At 46.6% G+C, this 25,210-nt stretch overlaps 1 protein-coding gene across 3 annotated transcripts in view; it reads right to left on the bottom strand.

Annotated features, from left to right (window-relative positions):
- Positions 1-25,210, bottom strand: part of fig4a (FIG4 phosphoinositide 5-phosphatase a) — a 234,962-nt gene that overhangs the window by 62,952 nt on the left and 146,800 nt on the right. For all 3 annotated transcript variants that reach the window (XM_072499995.1, XM_072499997.1, XM_072499996.1), the window contains exons 21-22: positions 19,195-19,390; positions 4,631-4,713 (exon numbers count right to left, since the gene is read on the bottom strand). In XM_072499995.1, coding sequence (XP_072356096.1) covers positions 4,631-4,713; positions 19,195-19,390 — 279 coding nt within the window. The remainder of the gene's footprint in view (positions 1-4,630; positions 4,714-19,194; positions 19,391-25,210) is intronic.

Genomic DNA, 25,210 nt, shown 5'->3' with positions numbered 1-25,210 from the left:
CTCTGCAAAGGTGATGTTCTTCACTGCCCCCATATACGAGGACATGGTATCGACTCATGGAAGGTCATCAAAGTTAAGGAGAATGCGGGAGTCATGAAGCAGCTGCACCGGTCCCGGCGATGGGAAGGGAACATTATATGGACATTGCCTTGTTTTTGGAATACATGTAAATTCGATTTTGGATGTGTTAAGAGTGGTGCAAGAAAGGTAATATCAGGCTGTCAGAAGAGCGTAGGAAGAGGCTATGAGGAAGTGAAAGGGACTAGAGAGAGGATGGGGCGTATGAGAAGGGAAGTACAGCTAGAACGTAGGTTACCGGGAGATACACTTAAGTTAGTTAAAGGCCAAACTGAGGAAAACACGGGTAGTAAACCTTGGGAGCCCTCGGGGCAATAACCAAGGAATTGTCTCAGCTACGGTTGTTTGCAATGCAGAACCGGTATGCTCTTGACTATCTTCTGGCCCGTGAGGGTGGGGTATGCGCCATAGTACAGGGCAAGTGTATCATGGGAGTTCAGGACTTGACCGCTAACATCACTAAATTTATGGATCGCATACGGGATCACTTGGACGGGATGCAGGATCCTGGCTCTTGGGGTAACTGGGGATTTGGAGGATGGAAGGACTGGTTGATAAATATGGCCATGTATCTAGTGGTAGCTATCGGCTGCATCTTTGTGGGCCTGGCCATCCTTAAATGTGTGATGGGTAGAATGCGGGGTGCACTGGATCAGATCACCACCCCAATCACCGGCCAAAAAAATTTAACTGTTAAAATCCATGAGGGTGAAGCAGATGAAGGGGGGCTAAGACAGGAATTGGAAATGCAGCGACGAATCTTTTTAGATGAGGAACCGTAGCTATAGATTGGATAGTTCGGTTATCATGGAATGATAAAAGGAGGGAATGACGAATGTGATATAAAATAGTTACTTTAGAGATACTAGTTAATGTAATGTAGAAATAAGCCACTTTGATTTTTGCAGTTAGGGACAAAGGAATTTGGGACCGCATGGAAAAAGCAGGAAGAGGTGTGTCTATAAGAGTGAGGATGCATTGATAGGGGCCAGAGAAAGGGATTGGAAGTGAGCCAATCAGAATGGATTAAACAGGTCAGGAGGGACCTAGGCTGACCTATGTCCGTCGAGTATGTGAAACTTGATACCATTTGAACTGATTTTGCAGAGATTCCTTTGTCTGTTAGTTCAGTCGTTTTCTGGAGTGTAAGAGGCAGGACGTCCTGTTACATTCTGTAAGATGATTAAGCTTGCAAGCTAAATAAATAACTTATTAATCAAGAACCTATCAGGGCGGCGCAGTGGTTAGCATTGCTGCCTCACAGTGCCGAGATCCCAGGTTTGATCCCAGCTCTGGGTCACTCTCCGTGTGGAGTTTGCACATTCTTCCAGTGTTTGCGTGGATTTCGCCCCCACAACCCAGGATGTGCAGAGTAGGTGGATTGCCCATGCCAAATTGTCCCTTAATTGGAAAAAAAAATAATTGGGTACTCTAAATTAAAAAAAAAAGAACCTATCTATCTCTGTCTCAAAGACACTCAGAAATTTGGCCTCCAGAGTCTTCTGCGGCAAAGAGTTCCACAGATTCACTATCCTCTGGCTGAAGAAATTCCTCCTCATCTAGTTTTAAGGGATCATACCTTTAGTCTAGGATGGTGTCCTCTGGTTCTAGTTTTTCCTACAAGTGGAAACATCCTCTCCACGTCCACTCTATCCAGGCCTCACAGTATCCTGTAAGTTTCAATAAGATCCCCCTCACCCGTCTAAACTCCAACGAGTAGAGACCCAAAGTCCTCATACGAGAAGCTCTTCATTCCAGAGATCATTCTTGTGAATCTCCTCTGGCCACTTTCCAAGGCCAGCACATCCTTCCTTAGATATGGGGCCCAAACTGCTCACAATACTCTAAATGGGGTCTGACCAGAGCTTTATACAGCGTCAAAAGTACATTCCTGGTTTTGTATTCTAGCCCTCTCGACATGAATGTCCAGGGGCTGATTTAGCACAGGGCTAAATCGCTGGCTTTGAAAGCAGACCAAGGCAGGCCAGCAGCAAGGTTCAATTCCCATACCAGCCTCCCCGAACAGGCGCCGGAATGTGGCGGCGAGGGGCTTTTCACGGTAACTTCATTTGAAGCCTACTTGTGACGATAAGCGATTTTAATGAATGCCAACATTGTTTTTGCCTTCCTAACTGCCGACTGAACCTGCACGTTAACCTTAAGAGAATCTTGAACAAGGTCTCCCAAGATCCATTGTACTTCTGATTTCCTAATCATTTCCCCATTTAGAAAATAGTCTATGCCTCCATTCCTCCTTCCAAAGTGCATAACCTCACATTTTTCCACATTGTCTTCCATCTGCCACTTCTTTGCCCACTCTCCTTATTTAATTGTAATACAGTTACATCTGATTCCAGCTTCTTCCTCTCAAACTGCAGGGTATTCCAGCTTCTCCCTCTCAAACTGCAGGGTATTCCAGCTTCTCCCTCTCAAACTGCAGGGTAAATTCTATCACATTGTGGTCACTGCTCCCTAAGGGTTCCTTCATCTTTTTTCCTAATCAAGTCTGCCTCATTACACATCACCAACTCCAGAATTGCCTGTTCTGTAGTAAGCTCTGTCACAAGCTACTCCAAAAAAAACATCTCTCAAGACATTTCACAAATTCCATTTCTTGGGATCCACTACCAACCTGATCTTCCCAGAGCGACAACACTCTTGACCACTGCTCCTCAAAAATCAAGGGCGCCTACCGTTCCACCCCCCGACCGCACTTTGGGAAATCAGACCATAAGACGGTGCTCCTTCTCCTGGCATACAAGCAGAAACTCAAGCGGGAGAATCCAGCTAAGAAGGTTGTGCAGTGCTGGTCCGAGGAGACAGAAGAGCTCTTACGTGACTGCTTAGAGACAGTGGACTGGTCCATATTTAAGAACTCAGCGACCAACTTAAATGAGTATGCCACCACCGTCACAGACTTCATCAGCAAATGTGTGGACGACTGCGTGCCAAAGAAAGCAGTACGTGCGTTCTCCAACCGGAAAACATGGCTCAATCGTGTGATTGACTCCCTACTGAAGGACAGATCTGAGGCGTTCAAGGCAGACGTCCCTGACCTATACAAGAAATCCAGGTACGACCTCCGCAAAGCCATCAGAGATGCCAAGAGAGAATATCAAACCAAGCTAGAGTCACAGACAGACTGTCGGCGGTTGTGGCAAGGACTAAACAACATAACGGGCTACAAAGCGAAGCCGAACAGCATCTCTGGCAGCAGCGCACCCCTCCCCGATCAACTCAATGCATTCTATGCTTGGTTCGAGCAGGTAACCAACAATCAGCTGGCGAGTGCCCCAGCAGCCCATAATTCACCCATACCCACCATCACAGCTTCCGAAGTCAGATTGGCCTTCCTGAAAGTGAACCCTCGGAAGGCGAAGGGCACAGACGGGATCCATGGTCGTGCACTCAGAGCCTGCGCGGACCAGCTGGCAGAGGTATTCACGGACATCTTTAACCTGTCGCTACTCCACTCTGAGGTCCCCACCTGCTTCAAGAAGACCACCATCATACCGGTACCAAAGAAGAACCAGGCAACGTGCCTCAATGACTACCGACCAGTGGCCCTGACTTTAGTCGTAATGAAGTGCTTCGAGAGGTTGATCATGAAGCACATCACCTCCATACTCCCAGAACGTCTTGATCCACTGCAATTCGCATACCGCTGCAACCGGTCCACATCAGACACCATTTCCCTGGCCCTACACTCATCCCTAGAGCATCTTTTAGCTTACTGCCTAACTCCCCGAATTCCTTCTGCAGGACCTCGTCACTCTTCCTGCCTATGTCGTCAGTACCTAGGTGTACTACGACCTCTGGATGTTCACCCTCCCTTCAGGAGATCCTGTGTTCGTTCAGAGACATCCTTAATCTTGGTACTAGGAAGGCAGCACTCCATCCTGAGAGACATTTAAAACATGTTTCTTTGGAGAGAAGATTGAAGGATATGGCAGTGAGGTGATCCTCAGGAAACAGCCTTGATAATCCTCATTCCCTACACCCAAATTAAACGCTTTCCCCTATTTTGAAACAATGACAAGTGACGTAAGTATTTCCCATTTCTGTGGTATATTTACAACAGACGGGGCTAAGATTGAGGAAACAGTAAAAAAAAAAATCCATAGATTTTGAAACTATAACTTCTATGCTGAAATTCAAGTAATTCATACGAGTACTGAACCAGTCTATTATTTAATATTTATGCATTCCTCAGCTAAGTATATAACCTCAGTTATGTATTGCATGCAGTACAGAGCCACTGCACTGTTGGTCATTAAGATCAATATCTGGAGATGTTTGAATCATCATTGATGGGAAGGAGAAGAGGGTCTCTTCAATTATATAATGTTCATGACAAAATTGGAAAAATCAGTGGATGGAGCATTACATAACAGACTCAAGAAAATGCAATTAAAAACAAATTTAAAGATACTATTTAAAATGCAGTTTAAATAATTTTTAATTGTTATCTAAACATTGAATATCTCAAATAACGTAAGTAGCCAGACCAATTGCACTTTTTGTAAGTCATATCAAGGATATTTGTTCTTACCGTTTGTATATCAGAAGATCATCTTCTGATGGAAGCCCTGAAAGATTCATAATATGAGTTTCTCTTGGGGTATGGTTGAAATCCTAGAAATTGCCACAAAACAAAAAAAAAAAACCATTTAGTACACCATTAATAGGCATATTTTGGCCTTGTACATAATAAGTAGCCCAATAGTACCTGACTATATATTTGAATCTTAATTTTGCTCCAATTATGTTCTGGCTTGATTACCTGTTCAATCCTTTCACAGAACAATGTCCTGAAGATTGTCAAAAGCAAATTACTCCCATCAGACTTGGTCTTGAAAGTGCAGAAAGAGATAAATACATGCATCGCTACACTTCATAAACTTGAGCTCATTCTAAACTCTGCTACCTTATCCTAATAGGCACCAAATCTCATTCCCATCACTTCGATACTTGCTGACCTACACTAGCTACTAATTTTTATCCCAGTTTTCAAATCCCTCTGTTGGCTCACCCCTCTCTAGCTCCATGACATCTTCTTGCCCTACAAACATTTGCACTCCTCAAATTCTGGTCTCTTGTACATTCCAGATATTAAAATTGCTCCAATATGGATTGCTACATCTTCTGTTAACTGGGCATTAAACTTTGGAATCCCACTCTAGGATTTTCTACCTACTAGCAGGACCTCTAGCGTTAACCAAGCTTTTGGTCACCTTCTTAAAATCTCATGTAGCTTAGTTTGAATTTTTGCTTCATAATGTTCTGTGAAGTGCTGCAGAAGATTTTACTATCTTGAAGACCCTATATAAATGCAAATTTGCTGGTCAGTCCTCTGCTTATAAGAGTATAACCAAAATCAAGAAATGTTTGATTAATCTTTGGTTTAATTAACTGGCTTTTGTTTGACAATTCTAATTATGTTTAAGCTCTTGACATATCAACATAATAACTCAAGTTATCCAATGGAGAAATTGTGTACATAATTTTTAAAAATCTTTTGGATATGACAGTCTCTAAACGGCAATGAAAACGATAACCATTGGTTATCCTGAATTCTTTTCAATGAAGTCACGGAGAAAAGAGGAAAGAAGTGAACAGCAATTTATAACAAGAGAGCATTACACTATTTAGATCTGAATTGTGAAGCCAATTACTCTAATATCTACAAATCATATTGGAAAAGCTTACAAAGTTTGTGGTCAAGTATAATTGTGATAAACGGTGAGTGCTATTCATTCTGTGCTGGGAGAACAAAACACTAGATTCACTACATTGGGGGGGGGGGAATTTAATAATATGGAACAAAACCTATACTGAATGTAGTAAGTATATTCAAAGGCCGAGGAAACCAGACCAAAAAGCAAACAAATATCATAACCTATTTCTTCAGTTGATCATCCGGTGCATGTCAAATGAATAGTAAAGTATGATGTGGCACAATTTACACAAATAAGATGTGCAGGATACACTGGGGAGTTATGATTAATGCTACAAAGTGTTTAAATCGCAATAGCACCTTACCACAAATTTTGTTCTTGATACACATCAGGCAAGAATTAAAACTGAAGGAAATAAAACATTTGGTTGCTATGTACGAATGTGGGCATTTCATCTCCCACAGTACAATCTGTTTTTATATAATCTTTCTGAAATACTGAATAATTCATAGGAATAACACCATCACAAGCTATGAATAAAGACACATGCCAACTGTGTGAAGACATGGTCAAAGGTTTAAAATTTGTTATAACAGTAACCAGTTTCAATATCTTTCACAGATTAAAATACTACATGAAGGCTTCTAACTGCAAAGCATAAAAATACTGCATCTTAAATATTAAACAAACTATAAAAAAATAATTAAATTTTAATTTATTCATTCTCAGGATGGAAGTGTTAATGGCAGGACTGGCTTTCATCGCCAATTCTTAGTAACAAGTTGATAGTGGGATTTCTTTTTGAACTACTGGTAGTAGCTTGATATAACCAAATGGTTTTCTCGACTACTTCAGAGGCTGTTAAGAATATTGGTGTGGGAGAGACTTCTGGTGACGACATGTAGGTGGAGGTCGCACGTTGGGAAGCTCCAGCTCGAAGTTCAGTTTTTGTGAACTTTAATGTCCTATCCCAGGGGCAATTTTTAAATAATAATAATATTCTTTATTATAACAAGTAGGCTTACATTACCACTGCAATGAAGTTACTATGAAAAGCCCCCAGTCGCCACATTCCGGCTTCTGTTGGGGTACACAGAGGGAGAATTCAGAATGTCCAATTCACCTAATAGCACGTCTTTCGGGACTTAGTCGTCGAGTGAGTTGATGTCTCAGGCGGGGAAAAAAGGTGTCGGGGGAAGGAGCATATTGTGGCGCCGCTCCCCTCACGGTGGAATCTTTGATCAAAGTGATGTCTGGAGAATTTGAAAGGCTGTTCGGCAAACATATGGAGCTGATTCGAAGGGAAGCGATGGCTGTAGTGATGAAAACATGAGTGGGGGAGGAGATTTGCCCGTTAAAGGCGGCTGTGTCGAAGGATGCGGCCGAGATAAAAGAGCAAGGAAAGAAGTTGAAAGGGATGGAGGAGGCTATATCAAAGCACAACAACCAGATCACTTCAGTGGGTGATGAGCTGCGGAGGGTGGCAAAGGTGAATAAAGGGCTTAAAGCTGAGGTGGAAGACCTGGAAAACAGGCCAAGGAGGCAAAATCTTCGGATCGTGGGTCTGCTGGAGGGAGTGGAGGGCCCAAGACCGACCGAAAGCTTCATAAAGATGCTGGCCGAGTTGATGGGGAAGAGGGAAGTACCCTCCCGATACGAACTGGACAGGACACATCGGTCGCTAAGACCAAAGCCGAAAGCGAAAGAGCAGTTATACTTTGCTTCTACAAGTATCGTACCAAGGAAAATTGGGCGAAGCAAAGGCGAAATGGGAAATGTTGGTATATGAGCAGCACGGTAGCATTGTGGATAGCACAATTGCTTCACAGCTCCAGGGTCCCAGGTTCGATACCAGCTTGGGTCACTGTCTGTGCGGAGTCTGCACATCCTCCCAGTGTGTGCGTGGGTTTCCTCCGGGTGCTCCAGTTTCCTCCCACAGTCCAAAGATGTGCAGGTTAGGTGGATTGGCCATGATAAATTGCCCTTTGTGTCCAAAATTGCCCTTAGTGTTGGGTGGGGTTAGTGGGTTATGGGGATAGGGTGGAGGTGTTGACCTTGGGTAGGGTGCTCTTTCCAAGAGCCGGTGCAGACTCGATGGGCCGAATGGCCTCCTTCTGTACTGTAAATTCTATGATAATCTATGAATTTACCAAGATTTGGCAATGGATTTGGTGAGAAGGTGGGCGGCCTTCAGACAGGTTAAGGCAGCACTCTACAACAAGGGTGTGCAGTTTGGAGTGGTCTATCCCGCGAAGTTGAGGGTGATGTGCAACTTGAAGGATCTCTACTTCATATCAATGGAGGCAGCGGGGCGTTCGTGAAGGCCGAAGGTTTGGGATTGAAATGAGAGATGGGACTGGAACCGAGATCTGGATTGAGGGGAAGGGGACTGGGTTTTGTCTTTGTTTTTATTTTATGGTGTTTTCCATTTTTGAAGTTGGTGGTGGGAATGTAGGGGTCTCTGGGATTGGTTGAATGTGGGAGGGGAGTCTAGCTGTGTTTAGAGTTTGTTATAAGTACTTTGGGCTTGGGGGAATATGCGTGTGGTAAACCACTGTTGTACCTATATTAGAGGATGTACCGTAGAACCTGCACTACAGGTTCGCCTGCTGGCCACAGGGTATAAATATGCGTGTCCTCCTGCTCGCAGCCATTTCGCGAGCTGCTGTGGGAGGCCACACATCTGATAGCAATAAAGCCTCAGTTTGGATTCAACTTTCGTCTTTAGTCAAATTGATCGTGCCTCAATTTATTGCTATCAGTTTCGAAGGATGGACCTCCGTATTAAACCGGATCGCCTGCAGCTGGATCCGCACAAGCGACGCCAGAAAGGACTTTCAGCATTGGCTAGCTTGCTTCGAAGCGTAGATCAACGCGGCGTCAACCCCTGTTCCGGAGGCTCAGAAGATTCAGATCTTCCAGACTGAGCTCCAAAGTCTTCCCACTAATCCAGGATGCGCCGAACTACGACGAAGCCATGACTCGACTCAAGGACAACTACGAGCAGAAGACAAACACGCTCTTCGCCAGGCATGCGCTTGCCACTCACTCTCAACTACCTGGTGACTCCATTGAAGACTTCTGGAGGGCCCTAATCCCACTAGTCCGGAACTGTGACTGCCAGGATGTTACAGCCAAGGAACACTCAGACCTCCGTATGCGGGACGCCTTCGTGACTGGAATTGGGTCAGATATCATACGCCAGCGGCTCCTAGAAGGGGCCACGTGCAACCTCGCAGAGACTAAAACGCTAGCGCTCTCCATGATGGTCGCCCTGCGCAACGTCCAGCCCTACACCCCCAACCGCGCGGCCCCCCCCTCCTATGCTTCGTGGACTCCACAGACAGCTGCCCCAGCGGGGGCACTGCCCACCCATTACGCCTGCGCTACATGACTGCCAGCGAACCCCGAGGGGCCCCAGCAAAAGCACCTCCGCCAACACTGCCCGGCCCGCACTGCCCTTTGTAAAGCCTGCGGGAAGAAGGGCCACTTGGCCGCGGTGTGCCAGGCCCGCTCAGTAGCCGCTAACCCCCCCCCCCCCCACCCGGGAACGGAAAATGGGTGCCGCCATCCCCCCCCCCACCTCAGACCACGTGCGGCCAGTGGGCGCCATCTTCCCCTCCACACGACACGTGCGTTTCATGGGTGCCGCCATCTTGTCCCACCCCCACGACGTGCCTTCCATGGGCGCTGCCATTTTGTAACCCGCAAAATCTTTGGGCGCCGCCATCTTGTCTACCCCTCAGCATATGGGCACCACCAGCGTTCCAGGACCTGAACTCAACGGCCGCCCCATTACCCAACGACCAACCAAGGCTCGCCTCCATGTCACTCGACCAGTCTCGCCCGCATAACCTGACCAACGCATCCACCAGCGTGAAAGTCGACGGCCACGTAACCTCTTGCCTGCTGGACTCCGGGAGCACAGAGAGCTTCATACACCCGGATACGGTAAGGCGCTGCTCCCTCACGATACACCCCACCAATAAAAATTTTCCCTGGCCTCCAGATCCTATTGAGTAGTGATCCGGGGGTGCTGTACGGTCACGCTCACGGTCCAGGGTGCAGAATTCCGCGGCTTCCGCCTCTATGTTCTCCATAACCTCTGCGCTGCACGAATCCTCGGCCTGGATTTCCAGTGTAACCTCCAGAGCCTAACCCTGAAATTCGGCGGAACCTTACCACCCCTTACTGTGTGCGGCCTCATGACCCTAAAGGTTGACCTACCTTCCCTCTTTGCCAATCTAACGCCAGATTGCAAACCCGTCGCCACCAGGAGCAGTTGGTACAGCACCCAGGACAAAACCTTCATCAGGTTCGAAGTCCAGTGGCTGCTTCGGGAAGGCCTCTTCGGGGCCAGCAACAGCCCCTGGAGAGCTCAAGTGGTAGTAGTTAAAACTTGGGAGAAACACCGAATGGTCGTGGACTACAGCCAGACCATCAACCGGTACACGCAGCTCGACGCGTACTCCCTCCCACGCATCTCTGACATGGTTAACCAGATAGCACAGTACTGGTCTTCTCAACGGTAGACCTGAAATCCACCTACCACCAGCTCCCATCCGTAAATCGGACCGTCCATACACCGCCTTCGAGGCAGACGGCCGCCTATACCACTTCCTTAGGGTCCCTTCGGCGTCACTAACAGGGTCTCGGTCTTCCAAAGGGAGATGGACTGAATGGTCGACCGGTACAGTTTGCGGGCCACATTTCCGTACCTAGACAATGTCACCATTTGCGGCCATGATCAGCAGGACCACGACGACAACCTTGCTAAATTTCTCCACACCGCTACTCTCCTAAACCTCACTTACAAGGAGAAGTGCGTGTTCAGCACAAATCCTCGGCTATGTGGTCCAGAATGGAGTTCTGGGGCCCGATCCCGACCGCATGCGCCCCCTCATGGAGCTCCCCTTCCCCCAAGGCTCTCAAATGCTGCCTGGGGTTCTTTTCATATTACGCTCAGTGGGTCCCAAACTATGCGGGCAAGGCCCGCCCACTCATACAGTCCACCCACTTTCCCCTGATGGCCGAGGCCCAACAGACCTTCGCCCGGATCAGAGCTGATATTGCCAAGGCCACAATGCACGCTGTAGATGAAACACTACCTTTCCAAGTAGAAAGCGACGCTTCAGACGTTGCCCTTGCCGCCACCCTCAATCAGGCAGGCAGGCCAGTGGCATTCTTTTCCCGCACCCTTCATGCCTCTGAAATTCGGCACTCGTCCGTCGAAAAGGAGGCCCAAGCTATCGTTGAAGCTGTGCAGCATTGGAGGCATTACCTGGCCGGCAGGAGATTCATTCTGCTCACTGACCAATGGTCGGTAGCCTTTATGTTCAACAACACACAGCTGGGCAAGATCAAAAATCTTGCGGTGGAGAATCGAGCTCACGACCTATAATTACGAGATTATGTATCGCCCTGGCAAACTCAATGAGCCCCCAGACGCCCTATCCAGAGGTACATGTGCCAGCGCACAGGTAGACCGACTCCGGACCCTGCACGACAGCGTTTGTCACCCAGGAGTCACACGATTGTACCACTTCTTTAAGGCATGAAATTTGCCCTACTCCGTCGAGGAAGTAAGGACAATCACCAGGGACTGCCAAGTCTGTGCGGAGTGCAAGCCGCACTTCTACCAGCCGGACGGCGCATGCCTGGTGAAGGCCTACCGCCCCTTTGAACGCCTCAGCGTGGACTTCAAAGGCCCCCTCCCCTCCACCGATCGTCACACATATTTCCTCAGTGTGATCGACGAATACTCCCGGTTCCCCTTCGCCATCCCATGCCCCGACATGACGTCTGCCAGTCATTAAAGCCCTCAATTCGATCTTCACTCTGTTCGGTTGCCCCGCCTACATCCACAGTGACGGGATCCTCATTCATGAGTGATGAGCTGCGTCAGTTCCTGCTCAGCAGGGGTATCGCCTCCAGCAGAACGACAAGCTACAACCCCCGGGGAAACGGACAGGTAGAAAGGGAGAATGGGACGGTATGGAGGGCCGTGCAGCTGGTCCTACATCCAGAAACCTCCCGGCCTCCCGCTGACAAGAGGTCCTCTCTGATGCACTACATTCCATTCGCTCGTTACTCTGCACTGCCACAAACAATACACTGCATGACGTCTTATTGCCTTCCCAGGAAGTCAACATCCGGGGTGTCGCTCCCGACTTGGCTCACAGCTCCGGGAACCGTGCTTCGCCGTAAACATGTCCGACTCCACAAGGCGGACCAGTTAGTGGGAGGGTACACTTGCTCCATGCAAACCCCCAGTACGCCTACGTGGCATTCCGGGACGGCCACCAGGATACTGTCTCCCTCAGGGACCTGGCACCAGCACACCACCCCCGTCGCCCCCACGCCACCCTCCCCTCCCCCGTTGCTCACAACAGCCCCCCCCCCGTCGACAAAGAGAATTTCGGCACGCTCCCAGAGTCACCCTCGATCAGGTCAGCACCGACATCGCCATCACCACTTTGTCGCTCCCTAAGGAGCGTCAAGGCCCCTGACCGGCTGAACCTCTGACCGGCCCACCGGACGTCAAAGGATATTTGTTTTGCTTTGTAAATATTAAAATCATTATTGTATATAGTTACCCACCAACCCCGCCGGACTCAATTTTAACAGGGGGTGAATGTGGTAAACCACTGTTGTACCTATATTAGAGGATGTACGGTAGAACCTGTTCTACAGGTTCGTCTGTGGCCCCTGCCTGCTAGCTCTGCCCAGGAGGCTGGGTATAAATATGCGTGTCCTCCTGCTCGCAGCCATTTCGCTAGCTGTTGTGGGAGGCCACACATCTGATAGCAATAAAGCCTCGGTTTGGATTCAACTTTCATCTTTAGTCAAATTGATCGTGCCTCAATGCGCACTAGCTTTGGTGGGGTGGTTGGCGGTTTTCTTTGCTCCTGGGATTGGGCTATGGAAGAGGGGATTGGGAGGAGGAGTGTTCGGGCATGTGGCCCTGCACTAGCAAGCAGAGTTTGACTAGCGAACGGTAGTGTGGTGGGGGGGGGAAGGGCTGTGGTTGTCAGAGCTGGTTGAGCAGGTTTCGATGGGCCTGGGAGGCGTGAAGGGAGGGGGTGGGAAGGGGGAGTGATACAGGGTGAGGGGCTGGTAAGGGAAAGTAATTGCTTTTTGGGGGGTGGGGGGGTGGTGTTAGGGGGTCGACGGTAACAAAAGGATGGGGCGGGTTCGGCCTAAGAGGCAGGACCCAGGATTATGATGATGGCGGATAGGAGGGGTGGGGGGGGCTGGTGAGAGACCCTCAGTCAGGATAGTAATGGGGAATGTGAGGGAGTTAGGGGGACCGGTGAAGAGATCAAAGGTTTACACACATTTGAAGATCTTAAAGGCTGATGTAATGATGCTGCAGGAGATACATCTGATCTTTCACCCTCAGGTGGATGGATGTGGTATTGGAAAAGGAGGTAGCTTAAGAGGCCGGGGTGGAGAATGGACGTGGGGTTATTAGCAGACCGGAGCTTCTGTGAGAAGATTGGGAAGGTGATCGAGGAGTATGTGATGTTTAATTGTACAGGGAGTCTCACAATCGGTGGTGTGGGAGGCGTTCAAGGCAGTAGTAAGGGGGAGCTGATTTTATTTTTTAAAAAAAATTTAGATTAACCAATTATTTTTTCCAATTAAGGGGCAATTTAGCATGGCCAATCCACCTACTCTGCACATTTTTGGGTTGTGGGGGCGAAACCCACGCAGACACGGGGATAATGCACAATCTCCACACGGACAGAGACCCAGAGCCGGGATCGAACCTGGGACCTCAGTGCCGTGAAGCAGCTGTGCTAACCACTAGGTCACCGTGCTGTCCCTTTTAATTTAAGGCTAAGGTAGACAGGGTGGAGAGGGGAAAGGCCAAAGACTGATAGAGGAGATTTTGGAGGTAGATGGGTATGCTGAGGGCTCGGACCAGGGTCTCCTGATTAAGAGTAAGCAGCTCCAAGCGAGGTTCGATCAACTGTCCACAGGGAAAGCGGTACGTCAGCTGAGAAAGGCAAAGGGGGCGGTGTATGAGTATAGGGAGAAGGCAGGACACATGGTGGCCAGCCAACTTCAGAGAGAGGCAGCGGAGAGGGAGATAGTTTGTATACAGAATAAGGCGGGGTGGTTGGTGGTAGTTCCGGAGCAGATTAATGAAGTATTTAAATAATTTTATAGAGACCCATATAGGTCAGAGCCACCAGAGGAGAAACGGGCGATGAGGGAGTTCTTGGATGGGTTGGAGTACCAGAGGTTGGGAAAGGAGGATAGGGCGGGCTTGGAGGAGCCGGTGAGGGTGCAAGAGGTGAAGGAGGAAATTGGGAGAATGCAGCAGGGAAGGCGATGGAGCCCGACGGGTTCCCAGCCGAATTTTATAAGAAATCTAAAGACAAGCTGGCTCCGCTGATGGTGGACATGTTTAAAGGTGTGATGGACAGGGGTGCATTGCCACAAACGATGGGGCAGGATTCCATCTCGCTACTGCTAAAGAAAGATAATGCCCCGGTGGAGTGTGGGTTGTATAGACCCATTTCTCTGCTGAATGTAAATGCCAACATTTTGGCAAAGGTGTTAGTGTTACGGCTGGAGGGGTGTCTCCTGAAGGTGATCGGGGAGGATCAAACGGGGTTCGTTAAGGGAAGGCAGTTGTTCTTGAATGTGAAGAGGTTGCTGAATGTGGTCCTCTCTCCAGTGGAGGGAAGGGAGATGGAAGAGGTGGTGGTTCTGGATGCAGAGAAGGCATTCGAGCGGGTAGAATGGGTTATCTGATGGTTGTACTGGAGAGGTATTGAATCGGGTCGAAGTTTGGGGCATGGGTGCGGCTGCTATATAAGGAACCAAGGGCAAGTATGCGCACAAATAATTTTAACTCGTGGTCTTTTTCATTACATCAGGCCACGAGGCAGAGCTGTCCCATGTCCCTCCTTCTGTTTGCATTACCTATAGAGCACTTGGCTATTGCTCTAAGGAGCTCGGGGTTGTGGAAGAGGATAGTGAGGGGTAGGGTAGAACATGGGATGTCCCTATATGCAGATGATCTGCTCCTATACACCTCAAGAGCCGAAGGTATCGATGGAGGATATAATGGTGCTGCTTCAGAGGGTTTGGGGTTCATGGGGTTAAACCTAGGGTTGCCATTCCGCTTGGCAACGTCTCACTTTAAGTGAGGGTTCAGGTGGCTCGGGACTGGGCTGGGCTCCGGAAGTTTAATTTTACCAGTTTGGGAGGGTGAAAGCTGATTAGGCAAGGTGGGATAATCTCCATTTGTCATTGGTAGGCTGGGTGCAGGTTGCCAAAATGAATGTGTTGTCGTGGTTTCTGTTTTTGTTCCAGTGTCTGCCGGTCTTTCTACCTAAATTGTTCTTCAAGGGGTGGATAAGTTGATCTCCACGTTCATTTTTGGGCATGGATCGGGAAGGTGACATTGCAAAGGGGAAGGCGAAAGTGGGGGGGCCTAGGGCTCCCGAACTTGCTATACTATTATTGGGTAGCAAATGCTGAGAAGGAGAGAGGATGGAGGGCTTTATGGGCAAGGATGGAGGCAGGCTCTTGCAGGCGCTTGGGTTGCGGGTGCGGCAGCAGCACCGCTCCCAATGTCCCCAGGAAAGTATTCAAGGAGTCAGGTGGTGGTGGCCAAACTAATGATTTGGACGCAGTTTAGACTGCACTTTAAATTGAGGACTGGGTCAGGGGGATGTCGATTAGGGGGAATTATGGGTTCGAGCCAGGAAGGATGGATGTGGGGTTTGGGGTAACAAGGGTATCAGTGAAATTAAGGATTTGTTCCTTGGGGATGATTAGTGAGTCTGGAAGAGAAATATGGGTTGGCGCAGAGAGAGGTGCGGGACTTCGCAAGGAAGGTATTCCCGACCTTCCCGGTAGTGCCGGCCTCGTTGTTGGAGGTGTTGTAAGCGGGGGCAGGAGAAAGAAGTCGTTTTGGCAATTTGCGGGAGGATCCTGGATGTGTATGGGGTGTCCATGGAGGGAATTAAGGTGAAATAGGAAGAGGAGCTGGGGATGTCGCGAGAAGACTGTGTTGCAAGGTGCTGCGGAAGGTGTATGCCTTGACTTCTTGTGCGAGGTTGGGGCTGATACAGCTGAAGGTAGTATATAGGGCACACCTCAATAAATCAAGGATTAGCCGACTGATCGCGAGGTGGAGGATGCCTGTGACCGATGTCGGAAGGGCCCTGCGAATCATGTTCACATGTTTTGGGGCTGTCCGAAACTAGAAAATTTTTGGAGGTTGGTATTAAGGACAATTTCAGGGGTTTTGCATGTGGATGTGAAGCCCGACTGTCTAAACGCCATATTTTGGGTGTTGGACCAGCTCGAGCTGCCGGTGGGCGCAGGGGCAGATGTCTTACCTTCGCCTCGTTGATCGCTCGAAGGCAGGTTTAATCTTTCATTGTCATAAGTATGAAGTTACTGTGAAAAGCTCCTAGTCGCCACATTCCGGCGCCTGTTCAGGTAAGCCGGTATGGGAATTGAACCCGCGCTGCTGGCCTTGTTCTGCATTACAAACCATCTGTCTAGTCCACTGAGCTAAATCGACCAGTGGAGGTCAGCCTCTCCACTCTGCACCTCGGCGTGGCGGGGGGACCCGCTGGAGTTTTTGACCATAGAGAAGGTAAAGTTTGAGCTGAGGGGGTTGAAGAAGGGGTACTACAATTGTTGGGGTTTGTTTATTATGCATTTTTGGTAATTGGTTACGGTTGACTGTTGAGGGGGGTTGGGGGGAGGTGGGGAGGAATGTCTTGTTTGTTTGTTTGGGGTTTGCTTGGGGTACTTGGGTGTTGTATTTTGAAAATTTGTTAAATAAAAATACTAAAAAAAAAACAAAAGAATATTGGCGTGGGACACAAGTCAAACAGTCCAGACCAGATGAGGCTCGTTTACCTCCCTAAAAAGGATATGATGAAACCAGCTGCGTGGTCACTTTTACTAATCCCAGATTTTTATTTTACAAACTGCTACTCAAATTGCCAAAACTGCTTTGGTGGGATTTCAACTGGCTTTCTCTGAATTATCAGTCTAGTAATACAACTTCTACACTACTGCATCTCAAACCGTTAGATAGGCAAAACAGAACATTAATTATTTACCAATCAAGAAGCATGATAAGGAATACAAAATTTTGTTACGTATAGTCACCTGATAGTACAGAACTTGTCTCTCTTCTCAGCAATATAAATTTTGCTGATTTTTTTTGTCTTGCACTCTTCAGGACAAACACATGTATGCCAAATTTCAGACAGTAACAATTCATCCTACAGGAAAAGAGTGCCAACTGGTTGGCCAAGGTACTGCCATGGAGAAAACAATGAGAAACTATCAGCTCTCTAAGCTCCCAGTTAATTCGCAAAAGCCCCAAGGCTTGAAAATGTTCCCTTTTATTTGCAGAGAACTAGTCCATGTGTGAATGTATGTCACTTCCAGCAAACATAAATGAGCCGCATTTATAAGTTTGACTTATCATTTTAAATTGTTTGTTAGTGTAGCTATTAGCGCTCTCAGGATTGTTCAGCAAGTGGTGTCCAATCGTGGAATAACAACCAACTGTAAATGCTTTGTTTTCGGTTTTCTAAGTGGGCCTGGTTAAGTACATCCTGTACTTTGGAGAGTTCAAACATGGTAACACCGTGGTTAGCACAGTTGCTTCACAGCTCCAGGGTCCCAGGTTCGATTCCAGGCTTGGGTCACTGCCTGTGCGGAGTCTGCACAGTGTGTACGTGGGTTCCCTCCGGGTGCTCCGGTTTCCAGTCCAAAGATGTTCAGGTTAGGTGGATTGGCCATGATAAACTGCCCTTAGTGTCCAAAAAGGTTAAGTGGGGTTACTGGGATAGGGTGGAGGCATGGGCTTAGGTAGGGTGCTCTTTCCAAGGGCCGGTACAGACTCGATGGGCCGAATGGCCTCTTTCTGCACTGTAAATTCTATGATTCTATGAACCGAAGAAACATGCTGTTCAAGTTGATCAGCCAATTGCTGATCAACTTGAACAGCATTTCAATTCAATGTTGACATACCTGGCATTGCATCGGCACTGAAATTCATACACAATTTTGATCAGTTTTGTGGTAGGTAAAACATATTTTTGGACTGGCAGCATCATCCAATTAGTAGAACATAGCAGCTGCATAACCACTGCTTAGTGGCTGTGTGAAACAACTTGCTTAGCCCGTTGTTCAAATTTCTGAGATACTTTGCCTTTCCCAGGGATTCCTTGCATCATCTTTAGAAGTAAACAACTGACCATAGATCATACTATTACACAAGTGTGATTTTTTTCAGTCATTAGTTATGCTACAGTCAATTCTGTTTTAACGTATAGAACCTTATTGTCTCAATGTTCTTGAAAAAGCTTCAAATAGGATTATTAAAATACTTATGAAAAACTTTGATTCTAGTGCAAAATTTGAAGGGTTAAGCCAGCATTAATGAGTGACAAGAAATTCCTATGAGACATGTCATAATTAGCAAATTTCCTCAAGTTGAAACCTTTTAAAATTTTTTTTACAGATAGACCATATTTACATTGGCTTGAATCTTGAAAGGAAAGCACTAACAGCTAAATAGGGAAACGCATATTTATTCAGTTGCTAGAGGTAGTCGAGTTGAATAATAAGGCCATCAATGCCAATTTCCTATCTTGCAGACTCACGATGTAGTGGATGTGATGCCTACTTTCACCTTGCCCTTTTACTATGTAGTTCTATTATTCTAGGGGGGGAAACTACTCAGCGACTACTGACATTCCCAGCCTTGACTCAACCAAGTTATATAAAAGTATAACGGAACTGTTACTTCTCAGAAAAAGTTAAATAATGCCCCTTTGTGCTTACATTTGAGAAAACCGCTTGAATTTCTAAGCCAACAGACTTCTCAGTTGGTCACAAGCTTTCTCTATAACAATTAAGTTGGTTAGTGATGAAAAGAAACAATCGATTTTAGTCACTCATCCATTCTGATATTCCGTTTTATTCCTTTCTCCTTTATTGTGCTAGAATGATGAAAGACCTCTAGCAATGTAATTAGGTGCAGAAGGCGCGCAGCAGCTGTTTAGGTAGACCAGTTTTCCCTCCAAAAGATATCTTGCTTCAAAATGTTTTATTAAACTACATCATTTTAATATATGGCATTCTTTTCCCGCACCAGCCTCCCCGAACAGGCGCCGGAATGTGGCGACTAGGGGCTTTTCACAGTAACTTCATTTGAAGCCTACTTGTGACACTAAGCGATTTTCATTTCATTTCAATTATTTAGTATCTAGATGTGCACTTTTGATACCAACGCATACAAGGCTATGGGCCAAGTACTGGAAAATGGGATTAAAATACTGAGGTAGTTGTTTTTGACTGGCGCAGAAGCGTTGGGCAAAAGGGCCTTTTCTGTGTTGTTTACCTCTATGACTTTATGAATTGCATAACATATATTTATTACCTCAGGAATTTTGGTAGCATCCCCGAACTCTGTAATTTTTACTGGTGTTGACCGCTGAGACATAGGACCTTCTTCCTCTTTGTCAGTTCCCGAATCATCCTCAGAACTACTCGAAACGACCTCCTCTGATGGTGGTGGTGGAGCACTTGCTACCGTTTTACGTTGCAATACAGCCTCTTCCTTATTACTCTTGTTACTGAAGAAAATATTTTAGGTAAATTGTACAAAAGAATAATTTTGATTTGAAAATACATCATCTCGGTCGTATTACCCTACTCTATTGTAGCGGAGAAGAAAAATGCAAAGTATTTTTCTCTTTATTCTTTGATGGGATGTTGGCATTGCTGACAAGGCCAGCATTTGTTCCTCATCCCTAATTACCCTTGCTAAGCCATTTTTGTGGGAAGTTAGAGTCATTGCTGTGGGTCTGGAATCACATGTAGCCCAGACCGTGCAAGGATGGCAGATCTTGTTGCCTGACATGGACATTAGCTAGCCAGCTGGATGTTTTTGCGACAATTGATGATAGTAATTACTGAGACTAGCTTTATATTCTAGATTTATTAATTGAGTTCAAATTTTGCCAGCTGCCAAGGTGGGATTTGAATCCATGACCCTCGAGCATTAGTGTGGACTTCTGGATTACTAATGTAGACATTACCACTATGTCGACTCCCCCGAAATGCTGTGGTATATACTCTAAAATAAAAATATTTTAACTGAACAGAATTCATCTGCATGCCATTTTACATTTTTGATGGTAAATGATTGCTACTCAAGTTAGAGGATGTCCAGGATAAATCTTGTAAGTTACTGCAAAAATGGTGGAGAGCATTTTTAAAAAACATCAAGTCTAATATTATCATATAATTGTATGTCAGGAATTCAAATTGTACACAAAGGGCATCACTTACTAAGCAGATTTCTAGTTTCAAATCTTTTCCAATTAGAAGTTACCATTAAAGATAGCTGAAATCTTTCACTACCTTATCTAACATTCGTTCATCAACTAAAATTACCAATAACAAATGTTCTGATTATTCATTAATTTTCTGTCCTGGGCCCTCACGATGAACAAATTAGCTACCGTGCTTTTCTTACTAAAGTGACTGCATTCCATAAAATTAATCAATTTGGTTTAAAATATTTGGAACATTCCAAGAACTCCATATTTTGTTCCTTTCTGCTCCCCCTTTGAATAAGCAGCAGCAATAACCTACAGGATGTTTGCAATAACTACAGATGGAATTACAGGTAGAAATCAGAGGCTGCAGCATTTCTTTGGACAGGCTGAAGCTAAATATAATCACATAGAGCCTGGTGTGCTAAGTTCATTAGGTTGTACAAAGAAGCTTTGACAAAGGGTCATCTGGACGTGAAATGTTAGCTCTTTTCTCCCCCTACTGATGCTGCCAGACCGGCTGAGATTCTCCAGCATTTTCTCTTTTGGTTTCAGATTTCAGCATCCGCAGTACTTTGCTTTTGTCCAAAGAAGTTGCTGCTGTCAATCCAAAGTCGATGAGTACTGCTGATTTAGTGGCACAAAACAGGATCAGACATGGCATAGTGGCAGAATTCCTGCCTCTTAAGTCAGAATGTTGAGGTGTCAATTCTCATTTCAGAGCTTAAGTGCATAATTTACGCATATTGATGAAAAGTCATATTTTTAGAGGTGCTACATTTCACATGAGATGATAAACCAAAGGCCCATTGGCTCTTTGCGACAAATGCAAAAGATTCCATTGCACTATTTTTAAAGGTGTCGATAGCAGCCATGATGTGGAGATGCCGGCATTGGACTGGGGTGGGCACAGTAAGTCATCTTACAACACCAGGTTGAAGTCCAACAGGGTTGTTTGGAATCACTAGCTTTCGGAGTATGACCTGATGAATGAGCTACACTCACCTGATGAAGGAGCTGTGCTCCGAAAGCTAGTGATTCCAAACAAACCTGTTGGGACTTTAACCTGGTGTTGTAAGGCTTCTTACTATTTTTAAAAATCCGGGTTCGCTTGCAATGGTGTCCTGGTCAACATCACTAAAACAGATTATCTGGTCATCACCACATTCTGATTGTCCGATCTTGTGGTGCTTCAGCATTTCTTAAATTAGAAAGACTTGCATTTACACAGCACTTTCTGTATTACCTATACAAATTGGAGAAGATAAACTGTTTAGAAATTTGATGCTGTGGTGTAAGGTGCTCCGGAGGGTGAATGCCTCAACCTCGTGCGCGAGGTTGGGGCTGATACAGCTGAAGGTAGTGTATAGGGTGCACCTCACGAGGGCGAGGATGAGCCAACTCGTCCAGTAGAGGTGGCAGAAGAGGATTCTGGGAGACGTCAACTCAGTCACCTCGACTGTACTGTGGGTAGCTGAAAAACTGGTGTCAAAGAGCGGTTAAGCCCAAAACACTGCATTAGTGTTTCCCTCCCTCTCTCCACCTCTAACCAAAACAAAAAGCCACTGTGAGGAGGACAAGCAAGGGTAAAGAAGGATATCAAAGTCAGCAGATTGAATCTGGACGAAGTTAACTCAGTCACATCGACCAGCAGGTGATTGGCTGGTGACTGGTAAGTTGCTTTTCCTTTCATTTTTCTCTTGACATTTTAGTGGTTGGTGTTGTAAGTTAACTTAAGGGTTAAGGGGCGGCATGTGGCACAGTGGTTAGCATTGGGTCTACGGTGCTGAGGACCCGGGTTCGAATCCCGGCCCTGGTCACTGTCGGTGTAGGGTTTGCAAATTCTCTCCATGTCTGCGTGGGTTTCACCCCAACAAACACAAAAAGATGTGGTTAGGTGGATTAGCCATGCTAAATTGCCCCTTAATTGGAAAGAAAAATTAAAAAAAAAAAATAATTGGCTACTATAAATTTTTAAAAAACTTAAGGGTTAAGACATGGCAGGAGATCCCAGACCCGTGCAATGCTCCTCTTGTGCGATGTGGGAGTTCAGGGGCACGTCCACTGTCCCTGGCTCCTTCACGTGCAGGAAGTGTGTCCAGCTGCAGCTCCTGCTAGATCGCCTGATGGCTCTGGAGTTGCGGATGGACTCACTTTAGAGCATCCACAATGCTGAGGAAGTCGTGGATAGCACGTTTAGCGAGTTGGTCACACCGCAGATAAAGAGTACTGAGGGACATAGGAAATGGATGACCACCAGACAGAGGAAGGGTAGGAAGGCAGTGCAGGAGTCCCCTGTGGCCATCTCCCTCCAAAACAGGTATTTCATTTTGGATACTGCTGGGGGAAATGGCTCACCAGGGGAAGGCAGCAGTAGCCAGGTTCCTGGCACCGTGGCTGGGTCTGCTGCGCATGAGGGCAGGAAAAACAATGTAGAGCTATAGTGACAGGGGATTCAATACTAAGGGGAGTAGACAGGCGTTTCTGCGGACGCAAACGGGACTTCAGGAAAGTATGTTGCCTCCCGGGTGCAAGGGTCCTGAATGTCTCAGAGCGGCTGCAGGATATTCTAAAGGGGGAGGGTGAACAGCCAGCTGTCGTGGTGCATATAGGCACCAACAATATAGGTACAAATTGGATTGAGGTCCTACATGCTAAATTTAAGGTTAGGAGATGAACAAAAGTAGGATCTCAAAGGTAGTAATCTCAGGATTGCTACCTGTGCCATGTGCTTGTCAGAGTAGGAATGACAGAATAGACAGGATGAATGCGTGGCTTGAGAGATGGTGCAGGAGGGAGGGATTCAGATTTTTGGGACATTGGAACCGGTTCTGGGAGAGGTGGGACCACTACAAATCGGACAGTCTACACCTGGGCAGGACTGGAACTAATGTCCTCGGGTGGTTGTTTGCTAGCGCTGTTGGGGAGAGTTTAAACTAATGTGGCAGGGTGATGGGAACCAATGCAGGAAGTCAGGGGGTAGTAAAAAGTGGATAGAAACAAAAGCTAGCAAGGAGAAAAATGGAAGACAGAGAAACAGATTGAACTGCCTAGTATGGCAGGGGGGTAGGAACCAGAGCAGTAGGTCAGTGGGAGAAATAACTGAGGGAGAGCTGCACACAAAGGCCAGTAAGATTAAGAGGAAGAGCAGGCAGAGAGTGGTTATTCAAGGCAGCGAGTCTGGTGGGCTGAAGTGCATTACTTTCAATGCGAGAAGTAATTCAGGTAAGACAGATGAACATAGAGCTTGAATTATTGCGTGGAATTATGATGTTGTTGCTATTACAGAAACTTGGTTGAAAGAGGGACAGGATTGGCAATTAAACATTAGATGCTTCAGGCAGGACAGAGGGGGATGCAAAAGGGGTGGGGAGTTGCATTATTGGTTAAGGAGAATATCACAGCTGTGCTGAAGGAGGACACCTTGGGAGGGTTCAGGCAGCGAGGAAATAGGAGTAGAGCTCAGGAATAGGAAGAGTGCTGTCACAATGTTGGGGGTTTACGACAGACCTCCTAACAGCCAGCGGGAGATAGAGCAGCAGATATGCAGAGCAGCAGATATACAGACAGATCTTGGAAAGATGCAAAAACAATAGGGTTGTTGTGGTGGGTGATTTTAACTTTCCCTATATTGACTGACACACTTACTGCAAAAGGCATGGATGGAGCAGAATTTTTAAAGAGCGTTCTGGAGGGTTTCTTGAAACAATATGTAAATAGCCCAACTCAGGAAGGGGCTGTAATAGACTTGGTGCTGGGGAAGGAGCCCAGGCCAGGTGATCGAAGTTTCAGTGAGAGATCATTTCGGGAACAGTGATCATAATTCTGCAAGTTTTAAGCTGCGTATGGTAAAGGACAAGAGTGGTCCTCAGGCGAAGGCGTTAGGTTGGGGGAAGGCTAATTACAACAGCATTCGGCAGGATCTGGAGTGTGTTGACTGGGCGAGGCCGTTTCAGGGAAAATCAACATCTGGCATGTGGGAGGCTTTCAAATGTCAGTTGATTATAATTCAGGATTAGCATGTACCTGTGAGGACGAAAGATAAAGGTGGCAAGTATGGGAACCCTGGATAACGAGGGATATTATGAACCTTGTCAAAAAGAAAAAAAGCATTCATAAAGTCTAAAAGGCGGAGGGCAGATGAAGCACTTGAAGAATGTAAAAGAAAGTAGGAAGGAACTTAAGTTAGGAGTTAGGAAGGATAAAAAGAGTCATGAAATTTTGATTTGATTTATTATTGTCACATGTATTGGTATACAGTGAAAAGTATTGTTTCTTGCATGCTGTACAAACAATGTATCCCGTACATAGGGAAAGGAGAGACTGCAGAATATAATGTTACAGTTTTAGTAAGGTGTAGAGAAAAGATCAACTTAATACGAGGCAGGTCCATTCAAAGGTCTGATGGCAGCAGGGAAGAAGCTGTTCTTGAGTCAGTTGGTACCTGACCTCAAACTTTGGTATCTTTTTCCTGATGGAAGAAGGTAGAAGAGAGTATGTCCGGGGTGCGTGGGGTCCTTAATTATGCTGGCTGCATTTCCGAGGCAGCGGGAATTATAGATAGAGTGAATGGATGGGAGGCTGGTTTCCGTGATGGACTGGGCTACATTCACAATCTTTTGTAGTTTCCTGCGGTCTTGGGCAGAGCAGGCTCCATACCAAGCTGTGATACAACCAGAAAGAATGCTTTCTATGGTGCATCTGTAGAAGTTGTTGAGGGTCGTAGCTGACATGCCAAATTTCCTTAGTCTTCTGAGAAAGTAGAGTCGTTGGTGGGCTCGCTTAACTATAGTGTCATCATTGGGGGGGGGGGCAGGACATGTTGTCGGTGATCTGTACACCTAAAAACTTGAAGCTCTCAACCCTTTCTACTTCGTTCCCATTGATGTAGACAGGTTCTCCACTACGCTTCCTGAAATCGATGACAATCTCCTTTGTTTTGTTGACATTGAGGGAGAGATTATTGTCGACGCACCAGTTCGCCAGATTCTCTATCTCATTCCTGTACTCTGTCTCGTCATTGTTTGAAATCCGACCCACTACGGTGGTGTCATCAGCAAATTTGAAAATCGAGTTGGAGGGGATTTTGGCCACACAGTCATAGGTGTACAAAGA

This window comes from Scyliorhinus torazame, chromosome 4 (genome assembly GCF_047496885.1).
Source record: "Scyliorhinus torazame isolate Kashiwa2021f chromosome 4, sScyTor2.1, whole genome shotgun sequence".
NCBI lineage: Eukaryota > Metazoa > Chordata > Chondrichthyes > Carcharhiniformes > Scyliorhinidae > Scyliorhinus > Scyliorhinus torazame.
This window is presented reverse-complemented; position numbering and strand designations above follow the sequence as displayed.